This window comes from Oryzias latipes, chromosome 11 (genome assembly GCF_002234675.1).
Source record: "Oryzias latipes chromosome 11, ASM223467v1".
Classification (NCBI taxonomy): domain Eukaryota; kingdom Metazoa; phylum Chordata; class Actinopteri; order Beloniformes; family Adrianichthyidae; genus Oryzias; species Oryzias latipes.
The window spans coordinates 25,505,398-25,526,904 of NC_019869.2; the positions used below are offsets into that span (position 1 = coordinate 25,505,398).

General features: G+C 46.7%; 1 protein-coding gene across 1 annotated transcript; it reads right to left on the reverse strand.

Annotated features, from left to right (window-relative positions):
• Window positions 1–1,532: 1,532 nt before the first annotated feature.
• On the reverse strand, window positions 1,533–3,577 carry LOC101169583 (glutathione S-transferase A). Its single transcript, XM_023960228.1, has 6 exons — window positions 3,328–3,577; window positions 3,189–3,254; window positions 2,925–3,030; window positions 2,285–2,400; window positions 2,010–2,095; window positions 1,533–1,799 (listed from the first exon to the last, which is right to left on the reverse strand). Exons 1-6 carry the CDS (start codon window positions 3,493–3,495, stop codon window positions 1,670–1,672), a joined length of 672 nt encoding a protein of 223 aa, XP_023815996.1. The 5' UTR covers window positions 3,496–3,577; the 3' UTR covers window positions 1,533–1,669.
• Between the last annotated feature and the right edge of the window lie 17,930 nt (window positions 3,578–21,507).

Sequence of the window (21,507 nt, forward strand, 5' to 3'; positions counted from 1 at the left end):
TTATTTGTCTCCTTTGGACAACTGCAGGGCCAGGGGGTGGTTTGGGAGAAACAGACAGGTCAAAGAATACACAGAAATGATCAGAGAGGGCGACATCAACCACACTGACATTGTAAATATTAACCCCCTTTGTGATGAGCAGGTCCAGAGTGTGCCCTCTGCTGTGGGTGGGGCAACTTACATGCTGAATTAGATCAAAGGTTTCAAGGACAGCATTGAGCTCTTTTGCATTTCTGTCATTGACATTATCAACATGAACATTAAAATCACCTGTAATGACTAGACCATCAAAGTCTGTGCAGACAACTGAGAGCATTTCAGTGAAATCATCAATGAAACTTTGGCTGTGCTGAGGAGGTTTGTACATGACTATGCAGAGTAAGGGAGGAGTTTGGTTTAACTCAATCTTAAAGGACACATACTCAAATGATGATCTTCATGTTGTCCAGTAAAAAGCCTCACTTGGGTTTGAATCAGGAAGGCAGTTCTTTCCGATTAGGCCCTTCCAGGTGTTGCTGCCTTTGCTCAGGTATGTGTTGAAGACTCCCAACACAAGAATAGAGGCTTGCAGAACTCCTCCTGGAGCCTGCCAGAAGACTGGGTACTCTGTTCTGCTCTTCAGCCTTCAAGCCAAAGTCCGTGAGGGTTCTATCAACAACCCAAAGACACAAAATGCAATGCTCTTTTTCACCCGAAGGAACTCCAATGCACAGCTGCTGAGCTGGGGGGCTATGAGCAAATCCTCCCAAGCCCTCCAGCCCTCACCAACTCTAAGGTGGAAGAAAGTCCAACCCCTGTGTGTGTGTTGTGTGTGTGTGTGTGTGGGGGGGGGGGGGTTCAGAGCCCGAACCGTGTGTGGAGGCCTGCCTATTAATCCCTATCTGGTACTACTGAGTCTGTAGCACGAAACCCTTCCCCTCAGTGAGGTGACAGTCAGTGTCCCGATGGTTGGAAATCAATTCTACGGTCACAGAGCACCAACTACTTGTGGTCCTATTGGTGGGTGGAGGGCTTATGGGAGGGCAATCGTCTCCTAAAGCTGTGCCTGACTTGGTTGGGAGGAGAACCAAATGGTAAATGGCATATAGTTATGTAACGCTTTTCTACCTACAAGGCCCAAAGCGCTTTGCAGTCACAGTCCCAATCACCCAGTCAAAACTGGTGGCGGCTCCGCTGCTGAACAAGAGGTTGGGAAGAGAACCAACCACCAGAGACAGTGACCCCTGACCCTAGACCCGAGCATACAGGTTTTATAACAGGGGTTTGAATCCCTTTCAGTCTGGAATGTCGCTGAAGACCACTCTTCCACAGAAGATCCAAGCAGAGGTTTCTGCCTTCAGACTGCATAGGCCCTGCACTGACTCAGGCTCTCAAACCCTCAACCTCAGTAAGGTGGTGCTTTCCGCGCTCATTGGGCTTTTATCATTTTCATGTTTGAAGCCATTTGGAGAGCAGCTGTGACTGAAATTTAAACTACAGAAATGACGTCTAGAATTACCAAACACCAGAGAAGGGAAATGATCAAAGCAAAGAAATTTAAATCAATTTATATTTATTATTTTCACATCTCGAAAACTAGTTTCAGTGACAAATGCAGCTAGAGAATTACACAGTGAGAGGGAGTAGTTAAACATAAAAACACAACAGAAGCAGGTTGATGGTTTGATTCTTAGAGGTCTTTCAGCTGCTCCTGTCCAGGTGCCTCCAGCCAGTTTGGAGGCCAGGTCTTTTTGATGCTGGGCCTCACCTTGAGTTTGTTGTAGTAAGCTGCCAGGTTAGGGTAGTGGCTCTCGTTTCCTCTGAAGGGAGAAGAGGAGATGTGGTGAGAACTTCACATGCACCATTTGGAGTTCCACTTTTCTGCTGCAGCTCAGTTAAATTCTATATCTCTGTTCGCTGCTCATGCTCCTCAATATCCTTTTTTTTTTACTTATTTTGGTCATCAGACCTGGTTATGACCTTTCTGGTTCATAAATAATGGTAACAGCAATATGATTCGGTGCACTTACCCAAGTCGGAAGAAAAAAGCAACAACTGGGTAAACGATCACATCAGCGAGAGAAAAGGACTTTCCACTCAAGTAACCATCAGATCCCTGAAAGAAAAGAGAATTTAAATGTCTGAAGCTCTCACTTCCTCAAAGCTCTCTCAGAACCTGCTGGAGATGGAGTTTGAGAGGAAGTGACCGTCAAAGTAATGGTCCAGCACTTTTACCTTTAAAGCCACATTTGAATCGAAAACCAACGTAAAGTTACTTCATATAAGGTCTGTACTGAGAACGCACCTTCAGATATCCATCCCATATCTGGATTTCCTGTTTCAGGGCCTCTCTGTTTCTCTTCACAGCCGAGTCGTGTCTCTCTGCCTCTGGGACTTTCCTTGTGTAAAGGAGGACATCAACTGGAAAGAGAACAGAGGTTCAGGAGAAGGCGGCCTGAAGGAAAGCGCTCTACATTGTGGAATCCATTCCTCTCTCCTTTCATTTCCCTTCAGCAGGACTAGCCAGTGATTATGCAATGACGCTTGCAGGCAAAAGTTCAGCTCAAACAGTTGGAAGCAGTTTCTCATGGCATGCAGATCTACGAGCAAACTTGTCAGGTGATCCTCAGTGGGATTAACATTTGACCTTTTTTCTTCTCCAGCCGCAACCTAATGACCTGCAGGAGGAACTCCTGAATGCTGCAGGTGTTTTGAAGTCTTAAAGGAGATGATGTCAGGAGGTTTCTGAGGGACCAAACTGAAGGAACAAACTCTCAGAAGCTCTAAGGTTGCAGGCTGCTGCTTTTTAATGTTGCTAAGGAGGCATTTGTCCCTGAAGACAGTCAAACAGGAGGCAACAACAGCCTCTATGTTCTGGCAAAAACAGCGTTTGTGGTTCAGAGAGATCAATGACGTTATTTTGACCAAAAAGAGGCAAAGCATACCCAGTTTCTGGAAGAGAGTCTGCCCCTCGAAGATGCGCTGGTACATGAGACCGACCTCGGCGGCGCCCTCGGGGATCAGCTGGTTCCCCTGAGACTTGAACTGGTTCTGTTGTTGGGAGACATGAGGAGAACAACAGTAAAGAGGGGTTTCGGTTTCCTTCTGCCTGCAGGACTTTGTTGAGCATGCAAACTATCCCCCCCCCCCCCCCCCCCCACATTTCCAAAACAATGGGGGTAGGCCGACTGAAAGAATCATGTTCTCACCTCCAGGTAAAAGCAGGCGCCGCAGGACTCATTCACGATGATGTTCTTATGTTTGAAAGCAGGGAGCTGGAAGACAGAAAAAAGTCAATGCAACAAACGAAAAAACAAGTTTGCAAGAAAGCACATGAGATGACCTCACCTGACCCCTGGGGTTGATCTCCAGAACCTCCTTGGATTTGTGCTCGCCTTTCTCAAAAGACAGCAGCTTCTGGTTGTAGCCCTGCAGGTTCTTCTCCTCCAGAGCGATCTGCACCCTCCAGCAGGGGGGAGAGCCAGAGCCCCACAGCAGAGTCATGTCCTTGGCCATGGTAGCAGAAATGACGAGCAGCAGCTGAGGCCTGGAGTTCAGCAGGAGGAAGGAGGGAGGAGTGAGTGCAGACGAATCCACATTCCTGTTTTATAACCAGCTCCAACCCACTACGTCCGGATTGGAGGAATGAAGAGACGGCCCCTTTTTTTTCTTCTTCATCGTTAATCAATATAAATTGTGCAGATCAATAAAAACAGGGAGTGAGTTCCAAACCGGTTTCAGTTCCAACCCTTATTTCAAAAATGAAGTACTGAGCGTCAAAGTTGAAAACTCACGATGACTCTGCACTTTTCATTCACCTTAACCCACACACAAAATAAAGGAAGTCCTGCACAGCAACTGAAGGTAAACAAACCAGACCTGTTTTTGAAATGATAAACCAAAACTGAACTCCTGACAGAGTCCATGTGAACAGCTGCCAGTGTCTGTGCAGACTGAGGGAAGCAGTCTGTGCAGACAAAAGATGTGATTCTCATCTTTTCTGGGATCTGATTGACATTCTTGTGACTTGGAGACAAAACAAACCCACTAGTTGTCTTCCTGAGTCTGTCAGCTCTGGCTGATGACTTCATCCAGCGTTTTGTCCTCTGACTCTGAGTGGGAGTTTGCAGGGGACGTCATTTTTGGTTGAACAAGATCAAATTTGTGTTTACAGGAACTAATCCTAATACTCAGTTTTGGTGCTAGTTTAAAACTCCATTGGCTTTTTTTAACCTTAATTCATTTATATTACGTTTTGCTCTGGTTGGCCTTTGTCAGATGTAAAATAATTACGCCATCCACTGTAAATAAAGGTTGACATACTGGACCAACAGTTATCTGTTCCACACACCAACAGGTCTTTCTTTACCTGTCACCGCAGATCATTACAATTTAGATGAAGTTTCTCAAAAAGGTTTTTAAAGTTCTTTTAAGTTTGGGTGGGTCTGCAGTGAGTTTTGAGTCGACCTCCAGAGGCTGCGCCTTCAATCAAACGTTAAACCAAACAAACATCGCAGAATTATAAAGTTCTGATTTATGCAAAGTCATGACTACATGACGTTTGACCCAACCTGCACGGTGCAGCCAAACTGCTTTCAGGTTTGCTGCACCGGTATGCAAAGGCCCCACCCCTTTTTACAGCAGCACAACACCCACCGTGATCTCCAGCCCTCAGCTCATCTGTGTTTCCTGCAGCAGTAAAAGTGGCCTCTTCCTCATTGCAGTCATCCCTGCATGACTTCTACCTCAAGAATGTTGCCATGGATAAATACCTCGATAGTTTTTTGCATACTTCACCTGCAGAGCCAAACATACCTCAACAAATACAAAAAAAGGACTATATTTTCAGGTTTTGGCTGTACATGAGCCGCTAAAATAAACACAGAGAAGCTTCATGCAGACAAAGCACAGCTGCCTGAAGGAACTTTGGGCGGATAACCTGAAGACTGAATTAAGATGAAGGTCTTTTAACACTATCAATAACAACCCAGCTGTTGTTGTTTTATTATTTTACAGCCATTGGAAATTTGTCCCCTAAAGCTGAAGGGAGTTTTTGTCCAGCTCACACGAGCTTCGTGGCTTTCGATGGGAAACAAATGATCTTGCAGGCAGATTATTGGAAGGTTTTCCCTGCATGTTTGGATAAATCATCTCAGGTTTCCCTGAAAAACCTGCTTGGAGAAGCTCCATTTCTGATGTAGTTTTGAATTCACACCTTCGAAGTTTGACTTGTAATCAGAACCAGAAAAATGAGCAGATGACTCCTGTTGTCAGGTTTACACGTGTACACCAACTCTGTGGTGTAGATGTGACTTGCAGTGATGATGTGGTTCTAAGTCCCTCAGTGGTGTTAGTCCAATCACACACCAGTTTACTCTTAGCAAACACACCCAACACTCCTCTATGGAGAGCAGGAAGCCGTCCGTTGCTTAACCTCAGATCAGAACCAAATAGAGCAAAACTGTTTTTAGTTGACCCAATTAAAAACCTTGTTATGTTCTTTAATATCCATCATAGATACTAGAAGTGTCACGATTCATTTTAAGAACAATTCGATTTATATCATAATTTGCGGTTATGCTCCAATTCATAGTTGACATTGTTTCATTCTGATTGATCCGATTCATTGACCTAAAGTGGATCCAGATCATCTTCATCCAAACTTCCAGCAATGAGACTCAGACAGAAATTCCTGCTACTAAACAGTGAAGTTTTCCAGATTCTTGGATTTCTTCCAGATCATCAAGTGGAAATTAAATCTGTGTCCAAACAAGTAAACTAGAATGAATGTCAAATCCATTCAAATGTTAGTTTCCTAAAGTTCACCACTGTTGTTTTTCCACATCCAAAGAATCCAAAGGGAACATTCTTAGAACATTCTAGACACTGGATGGTCACATGACTTTGCTGAATTCAAAGTCTTTCCACACATTTTTACTCATCTTATTCCTTCACAAAACATTCCTGTTTTCCTTATTTCGTGTTCCTCTGGTAAAGATAGCCATCATTCACAAAATTAATAAACCTCATAGTCAGAAAGTAGGTGAGTAAATCTTTATTTTTAGCATTTTTCACAGAAAGCAACTCAAAAAGGGTTTCACAAAGTGAAAACAAGAAAGGCGAGCACAATAATACACAATAATGTTTTATTGTGTTTTGTTTACTTGTGTTTTCTTAACTAATATGATAAGAAAACACTAATAGAGCCCATCAAGCGGCCCTGTCCTGTGGGGGGAGTGGGGGGGGGGGGTTCTGTGGGGAGGGGGGGGGGCACTATCGGTACGGGACCTTGAGGGTTTGACAGGTCTGGGTCTTCACTGAGGCAATCAGCGGTTGCCACGGCCGGTTGGCTCCCTCGGTCCCGTCGAGGCCTGACCAGAACTCTCCCAGTGCCGGCGCCTGGGGGTGGGGGCCTGGACTTGTTCCGGGGGGGGGGGGGGGGGGGGGGGGGGGACAGCTGTTTGACCACCAGGGGACAGTCTACCAGCTGTCCCCAACTTACCCCTTCCTTATATAATCTCATATTAGGGTGAGAGGGTGGGGGGTTTAGCCTGCAATCCTCCCATGGTTGCCGTATGGAATGCACCTTAGAAATGTAGGGCCCTTGGTAGGGGGGGTTGCTTGGACATCACTGCCAGCAAGCAACAGATGTCCTCTCAGTGCCCTACCCGCCAATTTTAATTTTCACCCCTCAAAATATACATTCCAACATAAACACACACACATGCACACACACACCCTCACAAACACACGCATTTCGCAAGGAAGGTGGGACCTTGGACCATCTTTCCCTTACCCCATCCCTGGTAGGGGGTACAGGACCCTTGGAAACGGTGGCCGTGTCCCCTGGGTGCTGGCTGCCTGGCGGCCCTCTCTCCACGCAGGGAGAGGGATCCCTGAGCTTTCTGGCAAGTCCAAGAGCCGGGGATCACATCACACCTTGAGCCGGGGGTGTCCGTGTCCCTGAGGTGTGAGTTCTGGTCCTTCCCCCCGGGTGCTCGGCCTCGCCAAACTTCCAACTGTAGCCGAGCCTGGTAGGGCCATGTTTACAACACCCCTCGTGGGCCCCCCTTTTCCCCGGGGTGACCCCCTCCTGGGTGGGGACGGCTGGCCCCTGCCTTGCTCCTTTCTGGACCAACCGTGGGCCGGGCGGGTGGCTGCCTGGAGCGCGGAGTGGGTCTCCTTTGGGGGGTCCTGGCTCGTACCTGGGGTTGGGGCGGGGGGATGCCCAGAACTCCTGGTTGGTGATGGGGTGCTCGTCTGGGGCTGTGGGCACTCTTCTGGGGCGGGGCCCCGCGTTGGGCCTTCCTGGCGCAGCGGGGAGGCTGCTCTCCTGGTTGGGCTGGGGCAGCACTCTCTTTCCCCCCATGCCTCCCTGCTCTCTGGCTCTGGGGGCCCTGCTTCTGGCGGCCCTGCTGGCCCTGGCCTGGTTGGCGGATGTGATCGCCCCGGGGGGCGGTTTTTCTCTGCCTGCTGCCAAGTGGCGTTGGGGGTTCTGGCTGCCGCGGCTGCTGCGGCGGGGGTCTTGGTGTGGGGATGGCTGGGCACTCTCCCTCCTTCTTTTCACATGCCACCATCCATTTTAGAAGAACATAAACACTCACCTGAGCACAGGTGTTAGCTCACCTTGGCACTAATATTTGGCGTGATTGAATGAATGAAACATTTCACACCAGTTGGTCTGAAGGCATAAGTGTGCATGTGTGAACAATATCTATATTGTGTACATGTTGACATGTGGACATTTTTGCAGCTAGCAGGTGTGTTGATAACATTTGAGTGTGTGTTTGCACAGGCCCCGCCCTTTGAGATTTGTATTACATCTAAACCTTACCGTAATGATAAACATCCAGTAGTTTGTTGCTTTATGCTGCTTCATGGTTTTATACCACCCCCCTTCTATAATCACCCTCCTATCCCCCCCTCTCTAACATCCCTTTCTCTTCTTCCCTCCTTTCCTTTTCCGTCTGGTCCAACACAAAAGATTTTCAAATATGATTACAATGAATAAAGTTTGGCCTCGATTACAAAAGGGGTTTATTCAGACATACCTCTGGTTTGTCATAAGATTAATAACCCCTGTTAAAATAAAATAAGTCCAACACAAGAGGCCTTCAGCTCTCAGCTGTTGGACAGGACAAGTTAAAAAAAATTACATAAAAAAAGGAAAGAAAACACTAATAGATAAATGCCAGTTCAAAGCTCTTCTAAATGAAAATGTCTTAACTTGAGTTATAAAATCTTCAACTGAGTTAATCTGGTGCAGAGACGGGGGGATCTGGGATTGACTGGCTGAATGGCAAGAGCTCCTCACCAGGTTTTTCACCGCTTAAAAGACTCCAGTCTGTGGACCTCCAGACACGTAGTGTAGGGAGTTAATAGGTCAGAAGTATACTTAAGAGTTTGTCCATGAAAGGCTCTAAAATCTATGTAAAATCTAACAGTGGGCCAATATAGTGATAAAAGCTGAGGGAGGGCATGAGTTCACTTAGTTAACAGCCTTGGTGCAGAATTTTGGACAGATTGGTGACGTTTCAGAGACGGTGGAAACAAGTAAAAAGATTGTTAAAGTAGTCTAAGTCTTAAGGCCCTGTCACACAGCCACAATGTACATTTGTGCATTTTCTATGTATGAAAATTCAGTCTTTTGTGACACGAGATGGTCTGTAGGGGGCGATCAAATCACACATATGTGAAGGAGCTTGACCACCCAAAAAGTCAACACTAAGATTTTATTTTGAAAGTGGTAAACAACCGGGACCCAATGAAGAGCTTTAAGGATATGGGAGATGTGATCTCTTCTCTTAGTGTGGGTCAAGATCCTCACAGCCGAGTTCTGGATCAACTTTAGGCGAGACAGCTCCTTCTGATAAAGACAGGAAAACGGACTGTTACAATAGTCTAGCCGTGTAGAAACAAAGGCATGGATAAGAAGTTCTACTTCTTCATTTGACACCATTTTCCTAAGCTTAGAAATGTTCCTCAACTGGACGAAACAGTTCCTGATCAGCTGTTTGGAGAGCTGCACCCACATATCTTTGTCAAAAATGACACCCACGTTTCTAAGGCTGGGTTGTACAGCCTGGCCAAGAGAACCCAAGTGCTGCTTAATCCCTGGTATGAGCGCACACATCACATTAAAATTATGTAATTGATGCACAAATCACTACTGAATTGCAAAAAAAAAGTTTAAATAAACAATAATCACAAACGGCCAAGAAAATGGATGATCAGATTGACGACTCCAGGTCAGATTGAGGTAAAATGAACGACTTTGAGAGAATTTCAGGCAAGTATCTCAGCACTGCGTTTACCTGGTTACACCTTCCCCGGGGCGGTACAGCCCAATTGCTAAAGAACTAGGTGTGCGCCCTATGCCCTCTTCATCCATTACCACGAGCTCCATTACCGTTTATCTTTGTTTTATGAATCTGAACGGAGCCTAATGCTAAACTAAAAGAAAATATGGAAAATAAAGCTTTCTCTGCTGCGTGAGTTCACTGACTGAGAAAGTTTTTAGTTTAGCCACGTTCCTCGTGTGATCAAAATGTTTTTACAAGTATTCTTTGATGGATGTTAAGGTTCATAGCTCAGATTCCTGAGACGGGGAAGCTCAGTGAACTGAGGTGTCTTTTGATGGAGGGTTTTTTAGATTCTGGGGCAAATGTCTTTGTTGTTTTAGAGTGTAATTGGTTGTCGTGTAACCACACTTTGATGCGGCCAAACAATCAAGTAGGTAACACAGATAATTGTAAGGGAACGATCAATCTGAATGTCGTCATCACATAAATGATGATAAATGTGACCAAATTAGCTAATAGGTCTGCCAAGAAGGATCATGTATAGAATAAATAAGATGGGGTCCAGAACAAAACCCTGAGGAACACCACTAAAAAGCTGCTCGTGTTCAGTGCTCACACTCCTCTGAATAGGAAGTGATCCATATTTGGAGCTCATCCCAATGCGCACAGATCCATGATGGAACATGAGCTAAATGTTTCATTCCTGATTCTGCTGAGCCTCTAATGAGTCAGTCAACATTTTTTTATTTTATTTAGTTATTCGTTGTTTGTGAATTTTGCAAATGGCATCTCGGGCATCAAAGTTAAAAATAGGGCTGCAGCTATTGATTCTTTTTGTAATCGATTAATCTCGCACTTAATCGATCGATTAATCGAGTAATCGGATAAAACGATTTGTGTGTGTTTTTGAACAACTAAAACAAATAATGCATAACAAAAATGATGTGGTTGTAAAATGAACAAGCATTTGATTTTTTTTTTTTTTTTTTTAACTTGTCCTGTCCAACAGCTAGGCAAACAGATGAGAGCTGAGGGCCTCTTGTGTTGGACATATTTTACTTTAACAAGAGGGGTTATTAATCTTCAGACAAACCAGAGGTGTGACTGAACAAACCCCTTTTGTAATTGAGGCCAAACTTTATTCATTTCAACCATGATTGAAAATCTTTGGTGTTGGACCGGACGGAAAAGGAAAGAAGGGAAGAAGAGGGAGGGATGTCAGAGGGGGGGGGGGGGGGGGGGGGGTGATAGTGAGAGGGGGGGTAAGACCATGAAGCAGCATAGAGCAGACAGGTTTACTGGTTGTTTATCGTTACGGTACAGTTCAAATGTAGTACAAAAAGGGCGGGGCCTGTTCACACACACTCAAATATTATCAACACACCTGCTAGCTGCAAGAAATGTTCACATGTCAACATGTACACAAAACAGATAGTGTTCACGAACGCATACCTATGCCTTTAAACCAACTAGTGTGAAATCTTTCATTCATTCAATCATGCAAACTATAAGTGCAAAGGTGAGCTAACACCTGTGCTCAGGTGAGTGTTTATGTTCTTCTAAAATGGATGGTGGAATGTGAAAAGAAGGAGGAGGAGCGCCCAGCAACCCCCACACCCAGACCCCCGCCGCAGCAATACGGCAGCCGGAATTCTCCCAACGCAGTGGCGGTTCTACACTAACTTACTCCCTGGGCGAGTAACCCCACCAGCGCCCCCCCCCCCCCTCCCCCGCGCACACATACAAAATTTGACAACATCCTGTTGTGTTCCCTATCTTCTATTTAGCCATTTTACTCAAAAAATGCATGATTTTTCTAGACTCGTATTACAGGGGGGTCAAATTCAGTCACACAGGGGCCTAAGTTAAAAACACGCTTAAGGTTTTGAGCCGAAGAAGATAAAGATTTACTGAACTACACACTAAAGCTAAACTTTTAAACTTTTTAAACTGAACTTTTTGAACATAAATATGAATAAAAACAGGAACATTAATCCAGAATAACTCAAGTTAAACCTTAAATAACTTGTAATATTTTGTTATGCATTTAAATATATTCTGTCAAAATTATACAAATATGAACATGCTGCAGGACAAAAAACAAAGAAAGCCTGGAAATATTAATAAGAAATTATATATCAAATAATTCCATTTTTTTGCTCTTTCATCATTTTTTAGAGCATTTTTTTTTAGAGCTGGACTCCTGCTTCATTTTTAGCAATAATTTCTTAATGTGTGACGTCCTGTGTGTGTCTTTGTGAAACATAACAGAGGGATTAGATCTAAAAAATAAAACTTATTGTGATTAATATGTTTAGGTCTTAAAAAACATTAAAGACTAAATCTTAGAACTCATCAGTGGGATTACTCCAAAAATATTTGGCATTTCCCTAAATTTGTGCAACACCAACAGTATAAATCCTCCAAAAAAACTCAATCCATAAAAAATGGTCTGCGCTCATCCCCCCTCCCCCTCCCCTTCCCTCTGACACACGCGGCTCCGTCTCTATGACGGGAAGCGCAGCTGCGGCCCAGAGTTGATTGTCAGATAGAAAAAGAATCCCAATCACCTGTTAGTGTGATTCAGCCAGCCACCGGCGAGTTGCGCTCCCCTCTCGAGTTTTTTGACTTATGTTCCAAAGACTACCGCAAAGAGGTGTGGCCGCAAGCGTCTTGCAGCAGAGGGCGGTGGTCACGTGCGCATCGGGTCTGCTGTGTCGGAGCAAAGAATTGTGGGAAATAATCTCCATTGCCTGCTTTTTTCGAAATTGGGTTGAGCACGGATGTTTGTTCTGCCTAATTCCTTTTCATGTGCCTGTTTGACGTTGTTTCTCTCTGAGGTATTCTTTTTTTTTTTTTTTTTTTTTTTTTTTTTTTTTTTTTTTGTACCATAAGTGTGAAGAGGAAATAGGAGGAAGACATTCTTAATAATCTGATGTGTTAAGATAAACGCATTAAGTGTCGGCTGCTGAAGCAATTTCAAATTAAAAGCTCCAAGCTTCCTCTTTGTATTCAGTATGTAGCACATTATGTGTAACGCATCAGGCACGGCAAATGCCGCCCCCTATGGCGTGCTGCCCTGGGCGACCGCCCACATCGCCCATATCAAAAACCGCCACTGTCCCAACGCCACATGGGAACAGGCAGGGAACAACCGCCCCCCGGGCGACCAAGACCACCACCCAGGCCAGTGCCAGCAGGACCGCCGCGAGGCCCCCAGAGCCAGAGAGCAGGGAGGCGCGGAGGGAAAGAGAGCGCCGCCCCAGCCCAGCCAGGAAAGCAGCCCCCCCGCCGCGCCGGAAGAGCCCAACGCAGGGCCCCACCGGAGAAGGACGCCCACAGCCCCAGACGAGCACCCCACCACCACCCAGGAGTTCCGGGCATCCCCCCGCCCCAACCCCAGGTACGAGCCAGGACCCCCCAAGGGAGACCCGCTCCGCACTCCAGGCAGCCACCCACCCGGCCCACGGTTGGTCCAGGGAGGAGCAAGGCAGGGGCCTGCCGCCCCCGCCCAGGAGGGGGGAACCCCGGGGAAAAAAGGGTGGCCCACGAGGGGTGTTATAAATATGGCCCGACCAGGCTCGGCCATGTTGGAAGTTTGGCGGGGCCCAGCGCTCAGGGGCAAGGACCAGGACCCACCCCCCAGGGACACGAACACCCCCGGCTCAGGTGTAATATGAACCCCCCCACCGTGCGGAGAGAGCACCGCCGGGCCCAGGGAGCCGGCACCCAAGGGACACGGCCGCCATCGCCAAGGGGCCCGCACCCCCCACCAGGGAAGGGGTAGGGGAAAGATGGACCCAGGTCCCCCCCTTCCTTGCAAAATGTGTGTGCGTGTATGTGTGTTTGAGAGGGTGTGTGTGTGCATGTGTGTGTGTTTATGTTGGAATGTATATATTGAAGGGGGAGGGGTGTGTGTACTAAGGGGGGTGCAGTTAAAATTGGCGAGTAGGGCACTAAGGGGACATCTCCTGATTACTCACAGTGATGTCCCCCCACCCTCCCCACCAAGGGGCCCTAAATGTCTAAGGTGCGGTTAAAATTGGTAGGTAGGGTGTAGAGCCCTGCGCGGGACTATTTTCTTCATCCCGCTCCCGCCCGCGCCCGCTGAATTTCTGACCAATCCCGCCCGCTCCCGCAACGTATGCGTTACACTCCCGCCCGCACCCGCAATATGTATGTCCACTCCCGCCCGCACCCGCAAAACTCATTGAATTTAGTCCCGCACAGTAATAGAGATGCATTGATTTTGTATCGTTTCCCGTCCCGCAGGAAAAAAATACCTATTTTTATTGATATTATTAAAGAGATTCATGTCCCTCCTCCAGCCTCATCTTTTCATGCATTCCTCTTTTGTGTAATTTGCAACTTAATTATTAAATATATTTTCACAAATCCTGTTCGGTTAAAAGTCTGCGTGTGTGCGCGCGCAGACAGACGGCCTGGAGCGCGCTCTTAGTAAGAGGCGGGGCGGGGCGTTGCACACCCCCAACAACAGGTTAGATGACAGAGGCCATTGGGCGTCTCTACCTGGTGCCTTCACGGAGCTTCAGTACATAAGAATCCAACAGCCGCACAGCCTAATGTAGTCCGCTAAAATATATATTCATGAGATATTCATGGCAGCACTGATCCCGCGGGGGTTTTTTTTGCCGCCCGCTCCCGCCCGCAGCACAATTCAAACCGCCCGATCCCGCAAGATTTGTGTTGGGTCCCGCGGGACCCGGCGGGACCCAATCCCAATGCAGCCCTCTAGTAGGGTGCCAGGAGGACATCTGCTGCTTGCTTGCAGTGATGTCCAAGCACCCCCCCTACCAAGGGCCCTACATGTCTAAGGTGCAAATAAAACCGAAAGAAGGGGGGCAACCATAGGAGGGGGGCCACTGCCAAGTAACCCCCCCCCCCCAAGGCGCATCGCAGGCTAGACCCCCCACCCCCTCACCCTAATATGAGGTTATATGAGGAAGGGGGTAAGTTGGGGACAGCTGGTCGACTGTGCCCCGGTGGTCAAACAGCTGTCCCCCAAACCCCCCCCAGCCCAGGGGCCCCACCCCCGGAGGCGCCGACACCCCAAGCCCGGCACCACCCACCCCACACAGAGAGAGAGGAGCCAGAAAGCGTCGCCCCCCCGGAGCAAGCCCAGGCCCCCACCCCCAGACGCCGGCCCTAGAGGAGCTCTGTTCAGGCCTTGACGGGACCGAGGAGGCCAACCGGCCGAGGCAACCACTGATTGCCTCAGCGGAGACCCCGACCCGCTAGCCCCCCCGAGGGGTTTGTATGTGGGGGGGGGGGGGGGGGGGCAGAGGACTTTGAAAGGGTGGCACAACACCAAAAATGGAAGGCCATTAAAAATAAAAGAATCAGAAAAACATATTTGATCATTATCATTGTTCATCACACGCACATACACATACACACACACGCACTCACACACTGAAGGAAGAGGGTTTGGGGAAGAGACAGAGGGAGCTAAAGTTGTGTGCCTTGTCTAGGCTACCCCACCTTGGTGGGACACAGCCTTGGTAAAAAAAACAAAAAAAAATCATTGTTCATATTTCGTGTAAAAATAATGCTTTTGTTATTTTTGCAATGCTTAAAGAAGCCTCGCGGTCCGCCGAAAGGCGAGCTTTCGCCTGTCCCAGCCCCTGCCTCTCGGCGCCCCCTCCGCGGCCCGCGCTGGTCGCCGCGGAGGGGGCGAGGAGCGGCTGACGCCGCCCCTCGCTCGCTGCCGGCAGCACGCGCGGGTAAGGCGTCGGGGTTCCAGCGGTCGCGCAGATGTCTTCTGTTCAGATGCTGAATCATGGAAGATGTGCTGTATGCCAGCTCTATTTTGCAGTAGAGACACTGCACCTTGTTCTCTTCTTTATTAAGTGTGTAATGATCCCACACTTTAGACAATTTCTTCCGTTTATTTATAGATCTATTTTCCGCCATCACTCCAACTAAATTCAAAAGGTCCGTGTGAATAAACGGTCCGTTTGACACAATCAAATCCCTGCGCCGCGCGTATAGTGCGCGTCATAGGAATTTAACAAGGCTTCGAGGCAGAGTTTTTGCCTCGACGAATTTTTGTAATCACGTAACTCGAGGAATCGTTTCAGCCCTAGTTAAAAACTCATGATGACTCTGCACTTTTCATTCACCTTTACTCACATACGCAATACGAATATTCCTAAACAAACCAGATCCGTTTTGTAACCCTTGTGCTATCCTAGACACTTTAACATTGGGAGTTGGGTCATCTAGACCCACTAGACAGTGCTCTGAACCTTTTTTCTTCAATGATTTGTGATCTTCACTGGTGTCCATGGATTACATGAAATCTTTCCACCTTTATCCACCTTTGTCATGGTAGGGAGAACACGTCAATGGAAGGGGGGGGGGGTCATCTAAGATAGCACAAGTTACATAATAAACAAAACTGAACTCCTGACAGAGTCCATGTGAACAGCTGCCTGTGTCTGTGCAGACTGAGGGAAGCAGTCTGTGCAGAAAAGAGATGTGATTCTCATCTTTTCTGGGATCCGATTGACATTCTTGTGACTTGGAGATAAAACAAACCCACTAGATGTCTTCCTGAGTCTGTCAGCTCTGGCTGATGACTTCATCCAGCGTTTTTTCCTCTGACTCTGCCTGGGAGTTTGCAGGGGACGTCATTTTTGGTTGAACAAGATCAAATTTGTGTTTGCAGGGCAGAGAAAACTATTCCTAATACTCAGTCTTTGTGCTAGTTTAAAACTCCATTGGCTTTTTTTAACCTTAATTCATTTATATTACGTTTTGCTCTGGTTGGCCTTTGTCAGATGTTAAATAATTACGCCATCCACTGTAAATAAAGGTTGACATACTGGACCAACAGTTATCTGTTCCACACACCAACAGGTCTTTCTCTTTCAACTGGCCTGGCTGGATCCTAATGACTCCACATCAGACAATTGTATATTCACTGTCAACATACACAAATTCACTCACGTAGGGTCCTGTGGTGGACACGTTTGGGACTCTGCTGTTGAAGAATGGAGGAATCTGTATCGCCCCGTCCGCCAAATTTTAATTCCATCTCTTTAGTACACACACACACACACAGGGGGACGGGGATTGTCACGTTGTTCTCTGTGTCCCACCCCCCAGACTGGGTGGGGCGGGGAGTTGTCTGCTGCCAGAGCATTAGTGGCGTCCCGGGGGTTCCTGTGCCCCTGAACTTGCAGCTCTTTTCCACGAAGGTGAGGGGGTCCACAACATCTAAGCAGGGTGAACCGTATCCCCATTGAAGCAGGTGCCCTTTTTTTGGGATCACCTGGGCACCCCAATTTTCTATAGTTGCTAACAGCAAATAGAGTCTGGTCGTCAGGCTCACCGTCTTCTGGCACCGTCTGGGGCCTCTACTGGTCACCGGTTTCTGCTGCTTCCCCCGGTTTGCGGGGAGGTTGCATGGGTGCGCAGTGCGGGTTGGCCATGGGTTGTCCTGGCCTGCCTCTGGGGTTGGGAGTGGGTGTGGCCCAGGACTCTTGGCCGGTGGCGTGTCTCTCGTCTGGGCACAGACGTAGGTCTCGAGCGGTCGGGGCGTTGGGTATTGGCCTGGAGCGCCTTGGGGTGGGACGGGGTCCCTGCCCTGGAGGGGGCTCCTGGCGGGGGCTCCCCTTGCCCTTTGTTCCTCCTTGGCCGGATTGTTGCCGGGACTCCGGCACTGTCTCCGTGGTGGGGGTTCAGTGCGTGAGAGGGTTTTTGTCTGACGGTGGGGCTCCTGGATTGGCTGGGCTGCTGTGCTGGCTCCCCTTAGCTCTGGGGTGTGGGGGGACGTGCTGGAGCTGGAGCATTCAGTGTGATCAAGGTACACTTTAAGAAGCACATATTTAAAGGGGGGCATTATCCCAGTGCTTGGAAGAACAAAAAAATTGCTCCACTATCGGTTTTCTATTATCTATTTCAATATCACAGAGTTTGGAACAGCATGAAACCTGTGAATTGGCGCCCCTGCAGCTGCATGCGCTCCTGTCTTAGAGAAGGAGCAGCAAATGTGTGTGACGGAAAAGGGGAGGGGTAGTGAGCGCAGGCAGCGAGGTGAGCACAGAGTACAACCTCGATGGTGCACTGGGGTTCTGTCCTCTTTCCTTTTTTACTTCTACCCTTCCTCTCCTCTATTCTTGATCATAATTTATTATTTAGTTCTCCATGCCTCTGTTTGGTGCAGTGCGGTTCATGTATTGTCCCTCTTTTCCTCTCCCCTCCTGGGGAGTGGGAGTGCTTCCAGACTCCAGTTGGCTCATCCGTGCTCCAGTTCCTGACCGTTTACCTCGCCTTTGCTCCTGCTCCTACACCTGGCTGTGGATCCTGCCTCTGGCTCATCTCTGGCTCGTCTCTGCTCTGTACCTGACCGAGTACCTCGTCTCTGCTCCTGCTCCTACACCTGGCTGTGGTTCCTGTCTCCGGCTCGACTCGCGCCTTTGACTGTCCCCACAACCACGGCTGGATGAAGCTCGTCTGCTGGACTTTTATATATGTAGTTGTAGATTTAGATAAGTTAATTCTTCTCTAAGAGTTCTGGTAAATCGCCTGTCCGTCCTGGGGGAGGATCCCTCCTTCATGTGGGCACCCCTGAGGTTTCTTCGTTTTTTCCGGAATCCGTTTTTTTTGGGGGGTTTTCCTTACCGCGAAGGGGGGTCTAAGGGCAGGGATGCCAGTATAGCTTAGTCAGTTTGTTAGTTCATTTTAGTATTTTTCTATTGAACTCTTTGTATTCGTGATCCTTTTGATTTCATGTTTTACTTCGAAGCCCATCGAGACGACTGTTGTTGTGATTTTGGGCTATACAAATAAAATTGAATTGAATTGAATTGCAACACCTGGATGCCATTACAGATGACTCAGCTCATGCTAATAATGTCATTCTTCATGAACAATTGAAGAATTTTTTTATGATGTGATCATTAAGAGCCCTGATCTGCTGTCTGAAGCTGATCTGAAGTAAAAAAAAAAAGAAGAAAAAGTTTATGCTTGTCTGGATCTGAAACTTGACCCCCAAACTCAAGGCTCTAAATGCAGACAGAAAAGACAAACAGCACAGTGTGCAGCTGCAACCTTACTCTGCCTGTGGCTTCACAGAGCATCGTTGCAATGGTGTCACTAAACTCCAGAACCATGATGGATCACACTTCTGCTTCTATAAATCTGAGTATGCAAGTTACTAGAAGAGCAGATTGCTTTGTGCTCAGTGTGACATTTGGTGGGGGAGGGACGGTGGTATGGTGTTGTTTTCCAGGCCCATTGACTGTAGAGAGTTGGACTGAGTGACCCCTCCCACAGGTGTTCCAAGCAGGAAGTACTTCTGGTTTCAAGCCTCTATAGAGAAGTAAACAGCTGTTATTCAGTCATTCTATTGGTCAGAAGAACCGTTCTTGCTCTGATACTGTTTTTAACCCTTGTGCTATCCTATGGGGTCAAGATGACCCATTCCTACCATGACAAAGGTGGATGAAGGTGGAAAGATTTCATGTAATCGTTGGGAGTGGGTCTAGATGACCCAACTCCCAATGTTAAAATGCCTAGGATAGCACAAGGGTTAAACTGTCTATGTCATGCTGTTATTGAGCCTTTTATAATAAACGATATCCATATATTATTATATATTACCTTTGGCACACTAAAGAATGTTTTTTCATGAAATATTAGTTATTTTTGCAGCTTTTTTTTATACAGAAGTATGACAACTCGATCTCTGAGGCTCCGCCTTTCTCTCCTTGTGAGTGCCGCCCATTTCATGACATCATCCTAGAACCGGCCTCAGCAGCGTGTTTGCATATCTCCCACGAAAACAAACATCCAAACTTTTTCAAAGATGGATGTGCATAGAAAAGGAAGGAGGGTAGCCAATCACCTCTAGCTCTGTTGAGAAAGTGTGTGTGTGTGTGTTAGCCTTGGGGTGGGGCTTGCAGCACAGACTTTTCCTGAAAGGGGCTGTTCTCACTGGTCCACGTCAGCTCATGAGAACCCACTCAGTTGGAAGGGGCTGGTGGCCAGAGTAGAGTTTTTAAGGTGAATACTCAGAAAGGCTTCAAACCCTTATTCAGTACTCGCTGCTCACCTGGATCGGGGGCCTGTTTCAGAAAGGAGGTTCAACCAACTCTGAGGTTAAACTTGAACTCTGAGTTGTTCAATCGAGAGATTAACAACTCTGAGTTTTCTGTTTCAGAGAAGCTGATCCGAGTTAGGTCAATCAACTCTGAGTGGACTGATTCAGAGTTAAGTGTGCGCACCGCGACTATAAGAAGCCATTATCAATGGAGCGCAGATATTACGAGTCACCATAGCAACCGTGAAAAAAAGAGGTCTGCGTATTTTTCTCCAGCTGAACTTGACGTGCTGCTGCAGAGTTACAGTGAATATGAGCACATATTACGGAAGAAAAGCAACACCGCTGCATCTGCAAAACAGAGACAGTTAGCGTGGGAAAACATAGCTGCTCAAGTTTGCATTTAAATCATTGTTATAAAATATTGGCTGTAATAACTTTCTAAATAGCGTAAGGTGTGAAATAAAAAATGGCGAAATTTAGGTGTACTTTTGAAGTGTTATTCCTGGTGTAATTGCAGGAAATGCTGCATAGTGTACAGAACCAATCTGGGGAAAAATACATTTAACGTCGGTAATGTTTAGAGGACTTTTTTGTTAACCTTCCCCTCTTGCAAACGTTGGTCAGTTTAATATTAATGCATGCAATTGTAGCCGGCCTCACAGGGTTCGGTGTCGGTAGATGTGAATGAAATTATGGCGCTCAGACACACACGTCTGTTCACTCCACATGTCTCTTTATTATAAATCTTGCACAGCAGAACACATGCCCCCTACAGTCCCACTACTGTAACTGCAGTAGTAAATGCATGAACATGAGACACTGCATGGGCTGCTACAAAATTGTGTTTTTAAAAGTGAACTTTTGTCTACCCTTGTATTGATCGAGTGGTATAGGTTTATATGGGATTAAGAAAGTAAGCAGTGCTAGCAAATTGTGTTTCCAAAAAGTAATTGTTACATTAATCTAATTCAATGTCCCTGATTTCATTTTCATGTAGATGCAATCCTGCAGGAATTAAAAGAACATGGCAGCAGCTAAAAATGAAGTATAAAAACATAATTCAATCAGGTCAAATGTGAGCATGTCATGGATGTAGGGTTTGTTGACAATATTTGACATATGAAACATCTACAAAGCAATACATATCTAATGTTGTTTTCATTGTTTATATGTAATTGACTGCAACGAAAAACGGTAACGCTCAAACAAAAACGTATGGGGAAATGACAAAAAAATCGAGTCTAGGTCTCAAAATCCTCGCACGACATAAATGTAATTCTCTACGAATTAATGCAGCCTCCTCGTCTTTTGGGTCCTCCAAAAAAGGACAAGCCATTCTTGTCACTTAGACCGTCTCTGTGTGACGGAAATGTGGGCAATGAAGGTTAAAGCGAAAAATACCGCTTCGTCTTTAAAAAGGGGAGGGGACCGGCAGAAACCTCGAGTTTAGAGAATAAAACCTGCTCCCGAGCAGGTTAGGTTCACAGCATAAGTAACCATGGATACTGACTCCGAGTATAAGTTACCTCTCTTTCAGAAACGGGTTTGACTTACTCTGCTTTCTCTGGTTTAACAAACCTCCCATTCTGAAACGGAAAACCCAGGGTTTCCCTGATTTCAGGGTTAACGCACTCAGAGTTTACACTTAACCTCCTTTCTGAAACAGGCCCCAGGTGTATTCAGTCAATCACAAACTGGTCTGATTCAATCCAGCTAATCAGGATTTACTGAATTGGGTTTTGCTGACGAACAAGCGGGATGGTAGTCCACAAGGAGAGAGTCACAGAGAACCTGACTTCCAATGTCACTAAATTATGACTGAAATTAACGAATTATTCATAAATCCATAAACATCCAAGCCTGTCAACAGTTTCTGGCAGTAAAGTGAGGAAATTCCTATCTGTGAATGGTCTGGAACGGTTTTTATTAGGCAGACTCTGATGAAAATGATGATTTTGGTGTTTTTACTATGTTCTTATGGCATTTTTCTGATGATATATGTAGATAAAATTACTTTGCTGAGTATGTCTTTATTCAAGTCATTGTGAATCAGGAGTACATGAAAAAAAATAGTTTTTGTGAGACCAACAGTCCTACCAACAACTCCTCCAAAATATGTCCAAAAAACAACAGGTTTTTAGATTTTTGCCGTTG